Source organism: Gopherus flavomarginatus, chromosome 2 (genome assembly GCF_025201925.1).
Source record: "Gopherus flavomarginatus isolate rGopFla2 chromosome 2, rGopFla2.mat.asm, whole genome shotgun sequence".
In the NCBI taxonomy this organism is placed as follows: domain Eukaryota; kingdom Metazoa; phylum Chordata; order Testudines; family Testudinidae; genus Gopherus; species Gopherus flavomarginatus.
Window position 1 is genome coordinate 77,976,577 of NC_066618.1, and position 19,540 is coordinate 77,996,116.

Here is a 19,540-nt window from a genome sequence, read left to right on the forward strand (position 1 = left end):
TCTCTAAGTGCCACTGAAGGTTGTAGTGCAACATCACACCCAACCTTCCTGATTCTTGCCCTATGACTCATTTCTAAATCAGTCAAACTTTCTAATAGCAGTGAATCAGACACAATATTTAAACAGAGTTGATTTCCACAAAGAAAACCATTAGAAAGATTTTCTGCATTTGTAAAGAATTTGGAGGAACAAAGCAGGCATAACCAGAACTCTGCCTGTGGACTTGGTGGAGAAACAGCTGGTTACATCTGATTCTGATTTGGAGGTTCTTACTTTTTTTCCATAGCCTATATTAAAACTGAACACTTATTTTCCCCTGGAAGCCTATCCTGAAGAAGCAATATACTTTAGCTTTTCCCTCCTGAAGGAAATGCTAAATTATATCATTTTAGTTAATCCAGTATCTTATAAAATCCCAAGGGTTTTAAGAGAATGTGCTGACTTAATGTCGGTCATTGTGGTGGTTAATTACAGTAATGTTGGGTATCAATTTAAATGTAATTTGAAAAGCTCAGACTCTTCAAAATGCTTATGATTGGATTTGTCTGAGATTAATTTTGAATGAGAAAAGCATATATTCTGCACCACATACATTTCAGTACCTCTAAGCCAAGTACTTTAAACAGTTTCAATCTTACATGTTTGAACATAAAGTCGTGAGAGACATTATCAGGCTCAGTTTCCTTAGAATGGATAAGCAGACATTATAAACAACATTGAGAGGTGTTGTAATAATTGGGCCTACAAATTTACCCTCATTGTGAGTTCAACTGTGAAAAGTGAGTGAAAGTTTATAAAATGTCACAGTAACCAATAATAACAGAGGCTGATGGGAAAAGGTACAAAACAGAGACAGAGACTGAATTAGTCCAAACAAAAAGGCTTAGATATAATTCAAGGGCTGTGCTAAGATCATGCTTGGTAAACAAAAGAAGTGTGGGACTGAAAATCAATTAACCAAAACCAGTGTATTGAAAATTAGGCCTAACTGATAGATATAATAATGAGGAGATGGGCTACTCCACTCATCTCTTCCTTTTGGGGTCTGCAGAAAGAGACTTTGTGGGGTGAAAATTAGCAGAGGCTACCTTGACACTGGCTGACTGAAAGATGGGGAAGAGTTGAGCACCACCATCATGGCTGCTGCCTCCACCATCTCCTGGGACACCAGGATACACCAGGAGACCATTGTGCCTTCTTTGTTGTGATCGTGAGAAATGTTCTCATGAGCCCATGGCAGAGAGAGAGACCCAGATGACTTTGCCACTTCCACCAGCTCTGGCTGAATCCTGAATACCATTGGGATGTGAGACTTCATTACCTGCTCTTTAGTGTCTTCTTTTCCTTCTTCACCTTATTTTTTCTATTTCTTATCCTTCCCTTTTTGCCGTCTGTCTAATAAGAGTCTGATTTGGTCAGCCAAGATTGCATATTTTATAACACGGCAGTAAGCGTGTGACCAGATATGCAGATAAAAGCAATGCCCTTGACAACCTGATGATGATACAAGTTTGTCAGGTCTCAGAGTGGCTGATAAGATCATGGGCTGGGCCTGTGTTTTTCCAGCAATAAGGTTTCAAATTAGAGTCAACATCAGTGACAGAAGCTGCATTTTCTATCTTTAGAGTTCTTTCTTTTCCCTTTTTGTGCATTTTTCTTGTTTTATTTTCTAGGAAATGGGTTTAGACTTTAACAACAATAGCAACAATGGCAGCTCCAGTTCACCTCAATTCACGTCTTTTCTTTCCTTCAAATTACTATCTTTGATACAGTCTAAAATAGTGGTTCTCAATCTGTGGTCCATGGACCCCTGGGGGTCCGCAGACAATATGTAAGATTTCCACCCCGGTTTGAAATTTTTTAGGGGTCCACAAAAGAAAAAAGATTGGGAACCACTGATTTAAAGGATGGTCAACCAAGGTTTTTCTCTTCCTTCTAAAGATCCTCTTTAGCTGAAGGGAAAGGGAACAAGGAATATGGTTAAATGAAAACCTTACTTAATATTTTACATTTCATACACTTTAACTCTTTTTCTGTATCTTTAATAAAAGGTTAAAACAATGTTCATTGATGTTTGCCATGGTACTAACCAGTCTGAGGTCTCTGTACATCAAACCCCAAGCCTTGTTAAAAACCGTTTAATGTTGGACAGTGACAGGGTCATATTAACTTGACTTTTTGTGCCCATTTATTCCATGCAAATTAATACAAGAGAGGTCTACGTCCCATAAATATCAGCCATTGGGCAGAGGTTGACAGTGTACCGGTAAAGAAACTAAACTAGTATGTGGTCTCTAGGCATAGGGAATAGGAAAATCTCTCTTAAACAGAATCCATCATACTTTATTTCCTCTAAAACAGGGGTGGGCAAACTACAGCCCATGGGCCAGATCTGGCCAGTCGGGGCTTTGGATCCGGCCCACGGGATTGCCCCCTGTGGTGCCGCAGACCCCGCGCCACTCTCAGAAGTGGCCAGCACCATGTCCCTGCGGCCCCCGGGCCCTTGCCTCCAAGCACTGCCCCCCACAGCTCCCATTGGCCGGGAACAGGGAACCATGGCCAACAGGAGTTTCGGGGGTGGTACCTAGAGGCGTGGCATGGGCAGCGCATGCAGAGCCCTCTGTCCCCCATCCCCCAGGGGCTGCAGTGCTTCCTGGAGCAGCGAGGGGCCGGGGACAGGGCAGGCATGTAGGGAGCTTACCCTGGCCCCTGTGCACAGTGCTGCCACCCCGGAGCTGCTTTAGGTAAGCGGCGCCAGGCCAGAGCCCAAACCCCTCCTGCACCCCACCCCCAAGTCCCTGCTCTAAGCCCCCTAGCTGCACCTCGTACATTGCAGTTCCCTGCCCTGAGCCCCCTCGTACACCCTGCATCCCTCCACCCAACCCCCTGTCCTGTGCTCCCTGCTGCACCCTGTGCCCCTCCTGCACCCCACCCCCCTGCCCTGAGTCCCCTCCCGCAGTCTGCCCCCCTCCTGAGCCCCTACCCTGAGCCCCCTCCTGCACTCCTTACCTCTCCTGCACCCCAACCCCCTTCCATGAGCCCCCTCATACACCATGCACCCCTCCTCTGCCCCAATCCCTTGCCCTGAGCTCTTTCTTGCACACTGCACCCCATCCCACACCCGGCACTCCCTCATGCTCCCCACCCCCGTGCCCCAGCCCTGCATATAATTTCCCCACCCAGATGTGGCCCAAAAAGTTTTCCCACCCCTGCTCTAAAAGATACCTTAAATTTTATAATAGTACAGAAAATTATATACAATCAACAAGATTCAAATATTGTATGGGTCCAGTCCTCAAACTGAAGACTTCTGTCCTGTGTTATAATTGTCTTTGTGGGAGACTTGTTTCATCTTGTCAGTTCTCATGTGCTAGATATTTACAGAGTTTACTGGAAGCTCGATTTTAATGTCACCATTGTCTAGAAATGTTGGCTCAAATACCTCCCTGCTGTAATCACACTGACTTCATCTGGGCCTGTTGTGTCTGCCAGCTGGTGCCAGAATCTAAAATGGACATTGTCGATCAGTAAAGTCGCCATCTCATAGGTTATCAATTTGTTGTGTGTCCAGAGCAGCTGAGAATCAAACAGATCTTATACTCAAGTGACAGCAGCTCCCTCTGATCTTAAAAGAAGCCTTACCACCAAAGTCTGCTGTTTATTTCAAATGAAAGTCACGTTTCACATATTTTACATTATCTGCCTTTGCTGAGAACGGCACTTAGGACCTGATCCTGCAGTTATTTCTCATTGTTATACCTTCCAGCTAGAGCTATGCTGTATCTCAAGTACTAGAGCAAATTTAACCAAGAAGCATGGCTTTGTTCTTGCCACCCAGGTCACACTGCCTGTGAACAGATTCTCTCTATATTCGCAAACAAATAACGCTAAGGAACCTGGAGAGTTTTGTTTTTAAATACATAAATCCTACCAGACAGGCACTAAAGTTGGCAGCCTGCCATCTTCGAAAGCTGTCTCAGCACCTCTTAGCCTATCACTCTTCCCTGGCGCTTGTTGAGAATAGAGCGGAGAGTTGGAACCTTGATGAACTTTGATAATCTACAGTAAAGATAAACCAAGTCCTTTCCTCCTAAACCAAAAACTAGTCACGGCAGATACAAAGCCTCTTCCAGGGCATTCTATTCTTTATTGGAATGTTGATAACAAAAATTCTGAATACTGATATTAGTGTTAGATCATAAATACTGTATAGAGTTTAGTAAGATTACCAGTTCTCAATGCACAAAGAGCTGGAGCTTGCATACTTTTGAATTTCACAATCTCTCAATGTTTTCAGGAGCATAGCCTTGGAATGCCTCTTAAATTGTTAAGAGGTAAAACCAGAATGGTCTATTGCTAGTAAGAAGTTGGACCAGGTCCCACTACAGAAGATCAGATGGAGGGAACAGGCCACCTGTCCAACCTACCCCACAAAAAGAGACAAGCCTGAAAAGGCCTGGGCCTTGCTATCCCTTCATCTTATCCCCAAGATTAAATACAGTATGCAGTGTGGAGCAAGAGCCTCCAGTTTGGGGAGAGATGAAACTGGACTTTGTAGAAAAGATCTCACAAGATCTTGATAGTACTTCAGATAATTATCAAGCATTTGAGTGCTTATCTGGACCAGAACTCCAAATCAATACCTTCCATCATCAGTTTGTGTTGCATTTATAAAAACAGACATCCTATCTGAATCTATATGCTATGTAGTTTATTTAGAAGGTGTTGGCGCTGTAGGGTTTTGTTTTTTTGGTGGTTTTTTTTTTCAAATTTTACATTAACATTTAGTAACCTTGAAATTGTATTGGCAATATTAATTTTGTTTGTCATTTACAATATATAAAATCATATTGTTTAATGTACTGTAGATAAAAATTTCTTTTATCTTATCTGATTTTTTAACATAGTCCCACTGAATAAAAGAAGTTGTTTGCCTTTGTTTTAAGATGCTCTGGAAATGTTTTCTCTTGAAGTTCCAAGCAGTCTTATAATTTTTAATCATTTGCACTTTTGTACACACCTACCTTGTGTGTGGGCTGTGTGTGTGAAAAGGGTTAATTCCACCCCACCTCCTGTGGTACTGTCTGTTGTGCTGGGGTCTCACTGAGACCACCCTTTCCACCAGCCTGTGTTTCCTCACCCTGTTTTGCTGGGCTAGGCTGTCAAGCCTTCTCCAGCGCACACATGCAGGTAAGGCCACACTCAGCTGCAGACACAGTGTTAGATCATAAATACTGTATAGAGTTTAGTAAGATTACCAGTTCTCAATGCACAAAGAGCTGGAGCTTGCATGCTTTTGAATTTCACAATCTCTCTGAAATCAGCTCTATGTGGGAGTGCTTAGCTAGGAAAATGGCCAGCACTCATGTGTGAACCTACTTTGGGGTATAAACCCAAAATAATATGGAAAGATCTGCAGAGCGCAAGCTCATAAAAATTTGCCCTCTCTCTCAATGTGGACAGAGAGAGGCACAGCTTTTTGCTCCCTCAGATATTAATTGTACAAACTGGGTTTTGAAACAAACAAGAAATATGTTTATTAACTACAAAAGGTAAATTTTAAGTGATTATAAGGGATAGCAAACAGAACAAAGCAGATTACTGCGCAAATAAAACAAAACACGCAAACTAAGCTTAGAAATGTTGTTTTAGGCAGGTTGCAGAGTTTCTGTAGCTTAGAGTTCTAGTTATTTCTCTTTACACACTGGACCCTTGTCTCAGCCCCTACCTTTCCCTTCAGGTGTTTTTAGCAATCTTCCTTCTTGGATGGAGAGGCATTGGAGAAGAGCTTGAGTGACTTATTTCCCAGCCTTAAACAGAATTTACATAAGGTGGGAATCTTTTGTTCCCTGTCTGAACTCCCTCTCCTGTTAATGGAAAAACACTGAAAACCCAAGATGGGGGTCCAGTACCAGGTAACACAATCACTTGACCCTGTAGTGCAGGGGTTGGCAACCTTTCAGAAATGGTGTGCCAAGTCTTCATTTATTCACTCTGATTTAAGGTTTGGCGTGCCAGTAATACATTTTAATGTTTTTAGAATGTCTCTTTCTATAAGTCTATAATATATAACTAAACTATGGTTATATGTAAAGTAAAATGTTTAAGAAGCTTCATTTAAAATTGAATAAAAATGCAGAGCCCCCCTGGAGCGGTGGCCGGGCTCAGGCAGTATGAGTGCCACTGAAAATCAGCTCGTGTGCCGCCTTCGGCACGCGTGCCATAGGTTGCCTACCCCTGTTGTAGTGTCAAAAAGCAGCAGCCCAGGAACTTCTCAGGAGATTAGTATCTGCCAAGTCTTATTGTTCTTCCTAATGGCCCATTGAGGCTGATTGTCTACTGTCCGGTGGGTGTTCTCTTAGCCTCTTAGAGTCAGTAGGGCAACTCCCACCTTTTCATGTTCTCTGTATGTGTATATATATCTCCTTACTATATGTTCCATTCTATGCATCCGATTAAGTGGGTCGTAGCCCATGAAAGCTTATGCTCAACTAAATTTGTTAGTCTTTAAGGTGCCACAAGTACTCATGTTCATTTTTAGAATTTGAGTCAGATACCACCAGCAGAAGGTTGGTTTTCCTTTTTGGTGGTTTGAGTTCTGTAGTTTCCGCATCAGAGTGTTGTTCTTTAAGACTTCTGAAAGCATGCTCCACACCTTATGCCTCTTAGATTTTGGAAGGCACTTCAGATTTTTAAATCTTGGATCAAGTGCTGTAGCTATCTTTAGAAATTTCACATTGGTATCTTCTTTGCATTTTGTCAAATTTGGAGTGAAAGTGTTCTTAAAATGAACAACAACATGTGCTGGGTCATCATCCAAGACTGCCATAACATGAAATATATGGCAGAATGCAGGTAAAACAGAGCAAGAGACATACAATTCTCCCCCAAGGAGTTCAGTCACAAATTTAATTAACACATTACTTTTTTAACTAGCGTCATTAGTATGGAAGCATGTCCTCTGGAACCATGGCTGAAGCGTGAAGAGGCATATGAATCTTCAGCGTGTCTGGCATGTAAATATCTTGTGACACCAGCTACAGCACTGCCAAGTGAACACCTGTTCTCACTTTCAGTTGACATTGTAATTAAGAAATAGACAGCATTATCTCCCGTAAATGTAGACAAATTTGTTTCTCTTAGGAATTGGCTGAACAAGAAGTAGGACTGTGTGGACTTGTAGGCACTAAAGTTTTACATTGCTTTGCATAGGAGCCAACTCTGTAGGTGCTGGAGCACCCATGGGAAAAAAATGGTGGATGCTTAGCACCTACCACCAGCCTCTCCCTCCCCCCAGTGCCTCCTGTCCACCGGCAGGCCCTGCCAGTCAGCATCTCCCCATCCCTCCCAGCACCTACCGCCAGCTGAGGATCAGCTGTTTCGCGGCATCAGGAAGTGCTGAGGGTGATGGGGAGGAAGCAGAACTAGGCAGGGAAGAGGCGGGGTGGAAAGGGGCAGGGGCAGGGTGAGGGTGGGAGGAAGCAGGCTGGGGCATTGGGGGAAAGGGTGGAGTGGGGGAGGAGTCTGGGCAGAACTGGGTGGAGCAACCTCTGGCAGATTAGAAACTCGGTGCCTATGTTGTGTTGTTTTTGAGTGGAGTTATATAACAAAAAAATCCCTACATTTGTAAGTTGCACTTTCATGATAAAGAGATTGCACTACGGTGCTTGTATGAGGTGAATTGAAAAATACTATTTATTTAGTTTATCATTTTTACAGTGCAAATATTTGTAATTAAAAATAATATAAAGTGAGCGCTGTACATTTTGTATTGTGTTGTAATTGAAATTGATATACTTGAAAATGTAGAAAAGCATCCAAAACTATTTAATGAATTTCAATTGGTATTCTATTGTTTAATAGTGCAGTTAATCGTGATTAATTTTTTTAATCACGATTAATTTTGTTTAGTTAATCACGTGAGATTAACTGCGATTAATTGACAACCCTAATTTATACACATGTGACTTCAATGCTTAAAACTGTGTTTCAGAAAACCTTTCCTAGCTGCAGCTTAGCTGAGATGAAAAGGCAACATACTCCAACTATATATTTCCATTTTAAAGCAGAGAACCTTTCTCCCACTATTTCTTATTCTTCTTGGACATGCTATATTAACTTTACATCAGCACATACATGATTAAATTAATTTATTTTTCTTAAAATAAAGCAGTAGATAGTCTCTGATCCTTGTACTTTGCATTCCAAATACATGCATTGATGTACCTGATTCAATTTAATTTATACAGTGTTGTCCCAGGATATTTGCGTGACAAGGTGCCTAAGGTAATATATTTTGTGGCAACTCACAATTTCATATTAATAAATGAAGATAAAACTTAGGTTTCTTCTATGCCAGAATCACAGAGTACTATCACTTGAGTTAAAGGAGAATCTCTCTAGCTGTAATAATATTTGGGCTAATGACACATACTTGGGATTGGCATTCATTCTATCCAGCTAAGAGCAGTGATACACATACACACTAGCTAGTATATTACAGTTTATCTCAGGAAAGATCCAAGTCTAGTTTCATTAATATCTTCAGTAGGAAACTTCATGTAGTCAGCATCCTAGAGGAAAGGTTATCTCAGGATCCAAGTCCAGTTTGATTAATACCTTTAGCCAGAATCGCATGTAGTCTTCGTTCTGCAGGAGTATGGCTACAGATACTAAGGCCTGCTCTAGACTTCGTAGAATCATAGGACTGTAAGGGACCTTGAGAGGTTGTCTAGTCCACTCCCCTGCACTCATTGCAGGACTAAGTATTATCTAGACCAGGGATCGGCAACCTTTGGCATGCGGCCCATCAGGGAAATCTGCTGGTGAGCCAGGCAGGTTTGTTTACCTGCAGCATCCGCAGGTTTGGCCAATCGCAGCTCCCACTGGCCGCGGTTCGCCATTCCAGGCCAATGGGGGCTTGGAAGCAGTGTGGGCCAAGGGATGTGCCGGCCATTGCTTCCAACAGCCCCCATTGGACTGGAATGGCGAACTGCAGCCAGTGGGAGCTGCATTCGGCTGAACCTGTGGACGCTGCAGGTAAACAAACCAGCCCAGCCCGCCAGCAGATTTCCCTGATGGGCCACATGCTAAAGGTTGCTGATCCCTGATTAGACCATCTAGACTCAAAATTTCAGTCAACATAGCTACATTGCTCAAGAGCATGACAATTCCACCCTTCACTGATGTAGCTATGCTAGAGTAGACACAACAAGGAAGAATGTTTCTGTCAACCAAGATACCATTGCTCGGGGAGGCGGTATTCTCACACAAACAGAATATTTTTTTCCATTGGTGTAGGCTGTGTCTACAGTATGGGATTACACCAGCATAGCTCTGGAGCTCTAGCTATTTTGGTATAGTCTCCATAGTGTAGACATGGTCTAAGTAAATAGTGCCTACTCTTCTTTAAGCTCAATTACACTTCTAACATTTCCTCTTTAAAAGCCCTCTCTAGCTAGAATTGGACAGATCTGGGCTAGGAGGAGGCACAGGAAACCTTGAAACTTGGATCAATGGGAGGCCAAGTTGCCACAATCACAGGAAAGGATTCCAGGTTCAGGACAGGGTAGGCATTGCTAGACACCTGCTTGTCTTGTCCTATACCTGTATGGTGCTGCTGAGAGGATGCGCAAGAGGAGGAGCTTATTTTTTAAAGGACACCACCTCACAATGTTCATTCATGGTACAGAATTATGATTTGTATCCCAGTGAATGACAATAAAATTCTTCTCAATAACTCTTTAATGGGCATGAGTTATGGAACATTAGGCACCAAATACTAGTAATCCCTTAAAACACAGAATGGATAGCCATCCAGAGGAAGAGAGGGAGATTGGAACAAAAGTGGGGATGAAGTGAATATAGAGAAAGTATTTGAATACATAAATGAGTGAAGGGATTATAGAATGAAAGAATGTAGGAACGTGGAGCATCCATAGGTGGGACAGTAGGTTATGTAAAAGAGGTGGAGGCAATGAGTGGTTGTGGGAGGGAGATGATGAGCCTTAGCTGGGAGGAAGTGTCAGACTATGTCTACACTAGCACTTTTGTTGGTATAATTTATGTCGCTCAGGAGTGTGACAAAAACACACCTCTGAGCGATATAAGTTACACTGACAGAAGCACCAATGTGGACAAATGTCAGCAGAAGGTGCTCTCCCACCAACACAGATACTGCCACTCTTTGGGGGTGGTTTAATTATGTCAATATGAGCACTCTCTCCCCTCAGCATAGAGCAGCTACACAGGATATCTTTCAGTGGCACAGCTGCATTGGTACAGTTGTGCTCCTGTAAGCTCTCTAGTGTAGACACGGCCTCAAAACTGTTTGCGGCTCTTGGCCCTTGCTAGCCTTTCTGTGCCCCTGCTCTTTAGGAGCTTTAGGCCTTCCTGACTTCTTGCAGGAGTGGAACTATTAAGAACAAAAATCAGACAAAAATTGTGGAACTCACCAGACAGATGCTTACTCCTGTGTTCAGTCAACTCATCCCTTCCTCTCTCTTTCTGTTTAATGTGCAAACTCTTCAGACAGGGACCTTCTCTTCATATCTGTCCACAAGATGTCTAGAACAAGTCTGTGGTGGCTTATAAAAATGTTAAATAATCATCTTCATCCCCAAGAGGCCATCCTATAACCCTCTTCTCTTCTACCTAATCTGCACACATAACTGAGCTATAGAGATTATCTTCTTAAAGAAGTCACACAACTCTGGCAGATTGCACTGTCGCACAATGACCTGTGTTTAGGAGGAATGTTTAAAAAATCATTTAGAGAATTTAAACTATATTTTTGGATGTTTCAACACTTTAATAGCTTCCAGTGACATAATTAGGCATTTAAACATAAAAAGAGATTAAGATCTTGCACTGAACACACAAACTTTGGAAAGAGAATACAAATGGACTATATTATGAGGAAAAATTTATGCTGTACTCATGATAGTGTTTTATGATAATGTTATGTGTAGTATTGTTTTCAATGAAAAATGTGACTTTACTTAACCTCAGTTTGCCAAATAGTTACTTATTGCTGTCTTAAATTATGAGGTGCTTTGCCAATACAGACATAAATGTCTAAATGAAACAGTCCTCTGTTATAGTTAATCCTCCTATGTTTTTTGTGTTGTCACATTTTTTTGGTTGGTGCAGGGTTCTGTGCATTCAAATCTTAGATCTGGTTTCTCTCCCTGGATCCTTGACTAGGGGATTTGATAAAGAGACAGGTTTCAGAGTAGCAGCTGTGTTAGTCTGTATCCGCAAAAAGAACAGGAGTACTTGTGGCACCTTAGAGACTAACAAATTTATTTGAGCATAAGCTTTCTTGGGCTACAGCCTACTTCTTCGGATGCATAGAATGGAACATATATATATATATACACACAGAGAGAGCATGAAAAGGTGAGAGTTGTCTTACCAACTCTAAGACGCCAATTAAGTAAGAGGAAAAAACTTTTGAAGTGATAAAGAGACAGCTTCTCATAAGCACTGAGATTTCAAAACATCTTAGAAATATCTAGAACAGCTAAAACAGATTGAGCTAGGTAACCAATGATTGTGCACAGGAGCTAACTTGGAACTTAATGAATGGTCTTAAGGCTCTTTATCAGCTTTCATGGAAATTGTCTCTGTCCTTCCCAATACTGTGACATTTATTCCATTTGGTCTTTTTCATCAGCATGAGTGAAGTGGAAGAACCCAGGGGAAAAATGTGGATGAACAACTTCAGAAAACAAAACAAAACTAGAGCACTGAACTACTTAAACATAGCAAATATTTGGTTTCATATCCTTCAGACAGAAGACTACTTAATGGTTGCTTTGTTTACAACTGTTTGTATACAACTCTCTCCCTCTCTCCAATTTACATTAAGCACAGCTTATGAAACTATATATTACTCTTGTGCTTGAAAAGCCTGCACCTCCTGGAATTACAGGTTCAAATCCCAGTCCTTCTGCTTTCTGAACCACAGAAGTTAAGTAGGTACCAAGTATTCTATGTTTCTTTCAGATGAGATTTAAACATTATCTGCTGTGCTTGAACATAAAAGATCCTATAGCACTTTCTGTAAGAGCAGGGGCCTCCTCAGGTGGCCTTGGCCAATCTATGTTTTTTCTCCACTGTTGTGTTGAATGTTTTTTGATAAACATTTGCCAACCCTTGCCCTAGAGATGGCTGCATTGTATTTATAGGCCCCAGCACTGCATCTGGATCTGTATGGGATGGCCCTTGCACCATATGTTGTAATGAATCTGGGGATTCTTTGAGATGAAAGACATTATATGAATGTAAATTAAGAACATGAGAACTGCTAAACTGGGTCAGACTGTTGCCGGCAGATAACTGCCTGAGGCCAAGCAACAGCGGGGGGGTCCGTCGCCTGGTGTGCCGCGCCAATAAACACACCAGGGTGGAGAAGCAAACCAAGTTTATTTGAGATCTCAAAGCGGTGCAGGGAGATTGACTCAGATCAAGCACACCTAAAACAAGCAGTCTGTTCCTTTATATCCATGAGAACTTTTCTCACTGACTAGCAATCCCCCGTTTCCCCTCCCTCCTCCTCCTTCCTCCCCCTGTAGCAATTACGTAAGCGCAGGTGCATTAAGTAATCTTGGCCGCGGCAGCTCGTTAGTAAGTTTTCCTTCTGCAAGTTATCTTGTCCTTCTGCTAAAGGTGCACAGGCCTCATTATTTCTGCTTTAGACCAGTTAGAACTGTTGCAACTGATAACGGCTGTTACACCTGGCCTTTTAGGTCGATTAAAGTTCAAACATGGAGGGACTCTTGTCTGCTGAGGCCTAAAACCAGGAAGGCTACATACTCTTGTGGCCTTCCACCCTCCCGAGTTACGTAGGGTTATGCTTAGTGACACCAACAAGACCAATGGTCAATTCAGCCCAGTATCCTGTCTCTGACAGTGGCCAGTGTCAGAGCTGTAGGTGGAGTGTTCAGAACTGGGCAGCTGGAGTGATGCACCCTTGTCTTTCCCTCCCAGCTTCTGGCAGTCAGAGGTTTGCATCCCTGGGGTTGAAAGCATGGGGTTACATTCCTGACCATCTTGGCTAATAGCCATCGATGGACCTATCCTCCATGAATTTATCTAAAGCGTTTTTGAACCCAGTTATTTGTGCACTTTGTGAAAAACTACTTCCTCTTATTTGTATTAAACCTGCTACCAACTAATTTAATTGGGTGACCCCTGGTTTTTGTATTCTGGGAAAAGGTAAATAACACTTCTGTATTCACTTTGTCCACACCATTCGTGATTTTACACACCTCTATCACATCCCCCTTAGTAGTCTCTTTATCTTAGTAGCCAACTATATTCATACTTTGAAAAGACGGCAAAACGCCTGTTTTAACATAACAACGAAAGGAGCCTTGACCTTGGGGCAGCTTCTCTCCACCAGGACAACTTTTCACCCTGGTTGAAAAAGGGAGCCCCCCATCCAGCTCTCCTTGGCCAACAGATGGCCTGAGACCTTGATTGCTTGCCTGGTGTTTGCGGGGGAAGCTGAGCGAGGAGCCTCTTGACACACAAGCTCCAAGAATGAACATGCCCCCTGCTGTGGAAAAGGATGCACATGAGACCATCCCAGATCTTCCCCGCCCCGCCCGGCTTGCAAGCAGAGCGCGTTTTAGGAAGCCAGTGCAGACGCTAGTCCGGGAGGGGGGAGTCAGTTTTGCACCCGCGCCGGGGCACGGACTACAGCTCCCAGCAAGCCGCGGGAGCGGCAGCGGCAGCATTGTGGGCGCCTAAGGGCGGGCGGCGTGCGCCGGACTTTCTCTCCGGTGCGCGGCCAGGAGGCGCTCGCCGCCGCTTCCCTAGCCTAGACCCGGTGCCGAGGGGCTGGTGGTGCAGCGCCCGCCATGGCTCTGGTCTCGGCGCCGCTCAGGGTCTGCATCGTGGGCTCGGGGAACTGGTGAGTGCGGCAACCCGCAGAGCAGCGCGGGAGGAGCCGCCGCCTCTCGCCACTTCCCCAGCGGTGCCGCTTGTAGGGGCAGAGAAACCCGGGCCAACGCGTGGAGAGGGCGTCGGCCGGAGCCGCTCTGCGCTCTGCCAGGGGCGGGGGAAGCATTCCTGCCCGCTGGGGCTGGGTGTACAGCCTCCCCGCTGGGGGGATGGAGGGTTTCCCCGCCTCAGGAAACCCTGTGGCAAGGCCACCGGGCCTGATTCTCCCCTGGCTTGCACGCAGTGAAGCATTGGTGCCGGACTAGAGTGGGTTTGGAGTGGTACCGTTCTGAAAGTGGGTGCACGTGTCTGCAGCAAGGTGCAGGCCAGGGGAGAATCAGACCGCTTGTCCCTTACTTGTCTGTAAGGCGCTTGCTGTGCTGTAGAAATAATAAACACTAGGTAGTTTGGTGAGAGAGACACCACAACCGTTTGTCCACAGCTCTGTCCCCTTCCAGCCCTGACAGAACTTTAGGGGATCAGAACCACCCATAGGGGTTCATTTTTGCAAAATCTGGCCAAAGTTCTTCTGCTCATCTCTAGTTTCAGTTAAACCTACTTCGTGTATTGCTTCTGGGAAGTTTTTCAAGTCACGTTGTCAATTTGTGGAAAATCCGTGATGCGATGTTTGTTTTTGTAGAGTCTGTTTGTTTTAGGATATGTGTGTTTAAGTTTAATTAGAATGCGTTTTACTTCTGTTGACTTTCAAAAGGACGAATGTGGCAGTGTTGTTCTAACCATACAGGAAGAGCAAACTTTGGCTACACTGGGGCTGTTTCCCCTTCTCCATTGCTCTAGTTCTGCATCAGATGCTCCACTGACAGTCCAGGGTGTAACAAATTAGAGAATCAGGCATACTGCTTTGTCCCCCTGTGTAGGTTAAACTTTTCTATACAGAAGTTATAACAGGATATTTTTAACCTGGCATCTGTTGTGTGCCCACTTCTGTCAGCTCTCATATCAGCTGGCAAAGACATTAAAGATTCTGCACATTTTCAGGTGCTTGTGTTGCCTGAAAGATTTTAACTTGGAAGAACTCAGCCCCCAAAATGATGAAATATAAATTTATTTTATATGGTGTCGTTCATACAAATAGATGCATTGGCAAACAATCTTTAAGATGAATTACAGGACACTGGGCAATGTACTGTATCAGTAATCTCTTAATATCAAGAAAGGGAGTTGAGGTTAGATGGACTTCAATTTCCTACATGTTGTGGAGCATAAAAGGCTTAATAAAATGTGGCTTTATTGCCAAATCTGCCACTTGCTTGTCACTTTGGACAAGCGACTAATGTCCCAATTTTGTTTCCATTAAAGGTAATGAGAGTTTTGCCATTAATTTTAATAGGAGCCGTACCATGCCCTTGACCTTTCTGTGCCTCAATTTCCCACTTTGTCTTTTCCCATTTTACTTCCCATCTGTGTAAAGAACATAGAACCTCAGTTGAAAAATGTGAAGTACAGTGTTATTATTTATTAATTATATAAATGTATCTTCACAGTTTGTCACTTTAATGAATTTTAAAAACAGGATGCTGCCAGGGATGACTTATGAATAGCATCAGTTAAACATTTTGTTTTTAAATTATGTCTAACTTTAGAGAACTCCAGTGTTTCTCCATAAATAGTAACATTCAGCTAGATAGAAAGGGACAGGACACTACAATTTGTGAAACAAAATCAGAACATTGGAGTCCCTGGTCAAAGTAACCTTAATAATCCCACTGTTAAAATGCTGCTGCTGTTCACTTTATGTAACTGCCTTTTAATGTTGCTATTGTTTTGCGAAGTTCTGGAAGTTGCACAGTGCATGGTCACATGGAGTTTTGTTTTTGTTTTTTGAGGGAGTGATGGTTAACCAACTCGGATCGTAGACTGATGCTTGCCTTATACTAACTTGTAAAATGAACTTGGTTCTATAAAATGCTGCATAACTTTTGCTTATTTATTTCCTTTCAATTTTTCAGTCTCATACATGAAGCAAATAGGAATGTTAGCTAATTAAGTTAACTGTGGTTACACATGGTGTATACTGAAACTAGCTTGTATCAAAGTGTGGGAAGCTTCATTGAGATTATATACTAGTTACAACTGTGTGGGTGTAGCTTTAATTATTTATTTGTTGTGATTACTAGTTGGATCAGCTCAGTATACAAGAATTGCCTGTGTGTATGCTGACAGATATTTGGAGGGCAAAATAATCATATCTGCTAAATTGTGAGAAGAAGAGTGTGTGCTTTCGGTGGTAGGAACTGTCATTATCTGTTGGGCCAAATTTATTGAGATAACAGTTTGCCACACATCTCTTAAAGGGAAAGTAAATTGTCTAGGAAGGGGTGGAAGAAAGAAAAATGAATGAAAAAGATTTTAATCTAGGAAATATTTTGATAAGCAACTATTTTCTAGCCCCTTATTAAATCACAAGTATTTCTATAATCCAGACTATTCTTCTTTGCGCCCCCTCCCCTTCCCCTTCCAAAGAATCAAGAAGTGAGAGATCTTGACTAAGGCCCTGGTTCAGGAAAGCATCTCAGTTCAGTGCAGCACTTAATCACATGCTTAAAATTAAGTATATGCTTAAGTGCTGTCATGAACTGGGGCCTATTACTCTGATTTTGCAAATGTTTATGAGCAATGAACAATGGAAATACATGTATAAATGCTTGCTGAATCAGCGTCTTAGTCAGGATCTTTCACACCTTGGATCTTGTTTGTATATACATTTTTAAAATGTCTAGATTAAAGGAATACTAGTGCTACAAGAAGCAGTTTGTTTATGTATGTGAGTACTCTGTTGAACTCAAGACTATTTGCAGGAATGTAGCTTAATTAATTTGATTGTGCAAACTTGACATGCATGATGACACAAAATACAACATTCAAGAATTTTAGTAACTTTGCATAGGAGAAAGAAGCGCCCCAAAAAATCTCATCCTGCGGCACCTCTCATGGATTTCTGCCACGTGTCAAATTACCTGTAACATAGGGATCTTTAGATGGACTCCGTAATGATTAACAAACTGAACCATCTGTATCCTACCTCACCTACTTCTTTCTGACAGTTTCCACACTTTTCTTCTACTACACTATCACTCAAACAAAGTTAACACTGTGTCACCTGGTGAGTTACCTTCGTTCCCAATTGCCCTCTTTGGGTATGTCTACACAGCACTGCAGTTAAAAACCCATAGGTGGCCTGTGCCAACTGACTTGGGGCTGTTTAACTGCAATATAGATGTTCTGGCTTGAGCTGCAGCCTGAACCCTGGGACCCTCCCACTGAAAAGAATCTCAGAGCCCTGCATTAAACAGGTCTTTATTCCTGGCCAGAACTTTGCCCTTTGAAATTGAGTTACCTTATTTAATGATCTGAGTGCTGTTAGCTTTCACTTGGAAGGTGTTCCTATTGTGATTGAGAAGAATGTACTGGGTTTTCCTGTGCGATTGAACTACTGTAGGCACAAAATATTGACCCATGATGCCGGAAGTATTTTACTAGAAACAAATCAGTGAACATACCAATTCTTTTGCTTGGTAATGTCATGAATGCACTCTAAGTCAACCCAAGGTGAAGAATGGATTTCAGATTCCATTTTATCGGTTGTAGGAAGTCTGAGTGTGCTGATTTGTGTGTTGGTTAAAACAGGGGTGAGGAGTTACTATCTCACTCTATTTATGGCATTTAGATTCCTGGTGTCATTCTTGTGACTTTGCCCAACTTACTTCTAGTTTAGTTCTTGTAACATTACAATGAAATAGGAAGCAGAGAAGACACATTTTAGATCTTCCTGAACACAGAAAATCAATGACCATCTTATTCTTATTACAGTCAAAGAAGGAAAAGAGAAAGTCCAGACCATCTAACTGTTAAACAATAATGGAATTTGTGGTATGAGCAGTACATGCTGCACGTATGCAAAGTAGGGCTGTCGATTAATCACAGGTAACTTATGCAATTAACTAAAAAAAATTAATTATGACTAAAAAATGTGATTAATCACACTTTTAATTGCACTGTTAAACAATAGAATACCAATATAAATTTATTAAATATATTTGGATGATTTTCTACATTTTAAAATATATTGATTTCAGTTACAATACAATACAAAGTGTACAGTGCTCCCTTTATATTAGTACTTGTTCAGCTAGTTGCTCAGAAAAACAAGTTTGTTTACATTTATGGGGGATAATGCTGCCTGCTTATTATTTACAACGTCATCTGAAAGTGAGAACAGGCGTTTGCATGTCACTTTTGTAGCTGGCATTGCAAGGTATTTACGTGCCAGATATGCTAAACATTTGTATACCCCTTCATGCTTCGGCCACCATTCCAGAGGACATGCTTCCATGCTGATGATGCTCATTGAAAAAAAGTGCTAACTAAATTTGCGACTGAATGCCTTGGGGGAGAATTGCATGTCTCCTGCTCTGTTTTATCTGCATTCTGCCATATATTTCATGTTGTAGTAGTCTTGGATGATGACTCAGCACATGTTATTCAATTTAAGAACACTTTCACTGCAGATTTAACAAAACACAAAAAAGGTATCGATGTGAGATTTCTAAAGATAGCTACAGCACTTGACCCAAGGTTTAAGAATCTGAAGTGCCTTCCAAAATCTGAGAGGTATGAGATGTGGAGTGTGCTTTCAGAAGAGTTAAAAGAGCAACACTCGGATGTGGAAACTTCAGAATCCAGACCACCAAAAAAGAAAATCAACCTTCTGCTGGTGGCATCTGACAGATAATGAAAATGAACATGCATTGGTCCACACCGCTTTGGATTGTTATCAAGCAGAACCCATCATCGGCATGCACACACGTCCTGCGGAATAGTGGTTGAAGCATGAAGGGACATATGAATCTTTAGTGCATCTGGCACGTAAATATCTTGATATCTGCTAAAACAGTGCCATGAGAATACCTGTTCTTACTTTCAGGTGACATTGTAAATACGAAGCAGACAGTATTATCTCCTACAAATGTAAACAAATTTGTTTGAGCGTTTGCCTGAACAAAATGTAAGACTGAGTGGATGTGTAGGCTCTAAAGTTTTACATTGTTTCATTTTTGAGTGCAGTTTTTTTGTACATAATTCTACATTTGTAAGTTAAACTTTCATGATAAAGATATTGCACTACAGTACTTGTATTAGGTGAATTAAAAATACTATTTTTTTTGTTTTACAGTGCAAATATAAAAGCTAATTTTCATTCCCTTTTCTTACTCCATAAGCAAAGTAAATTAGTTCAGGACAATAGCTTGCCTTATGCTTTCCAGGATGTAGCAGGCAGGTATTGCAGCATTTATAATCAAGATGTTAGTTTTGGTAACATTGTCACCTTCTTGGCTCAGGAAATTTTATGGAACATGAAATACTGCTGTAAAAGGAAATACTCTATTAAAAACACTTTCTTGCAGTCTTTTAGAGAAATAACACTTTTATGATTTAATTCAACAAGAATTGTTATATGTAGTCAAAACCTTTGCATGGCATGTTAGAAATATTTCTTATGCTTACTAAGTTATCACAAGTACTGTAATAGCCAAATCCCTACTGCAGCATTAAAAGCTCTTATAGAATG

At 41.9% G+C, this 19,540-nt stretch overlaps 1 protein-coding gene across 4 annotated transcripts in view; it reads left to right on the plus strand.

The window, feature by feature from the left end:
• Positions 1 to 19,540, plus strand: part of GPD1L (glycerol-3-phosphate dehydrogenase 1 like) — an 844,690-nt gene that overhangs the window by 786,745 nt on the left and 38,405 nt on the right. The window contains exons 1-2 of one of the 4 annotated variants that reach the window (XM_050938498.1): positions 13,764 to 13,921; positions 17,782 to 17,895. The exons of 1 other annotated variant lie outside the window; for it this stretch is intronic. In XM_050938498.1, the coding sequence (XP_050794455.1) occupies positions 17,855 to 17,895 (41 nt within the window). In that variant the 5' untranslated portion in view covers positions 13,764 to 13,921; positions 17,782 to 17,854. Of the gene's footprint in view, positions 1 to 13,760; positions 13,922 to 17,781; positions 17,896 to 19,540 lie in introns of those variants that run through there. 2 more of the 4 variants (XM_050938497.1, XM_050938499.1) reach the window with 2 other exon arrangements.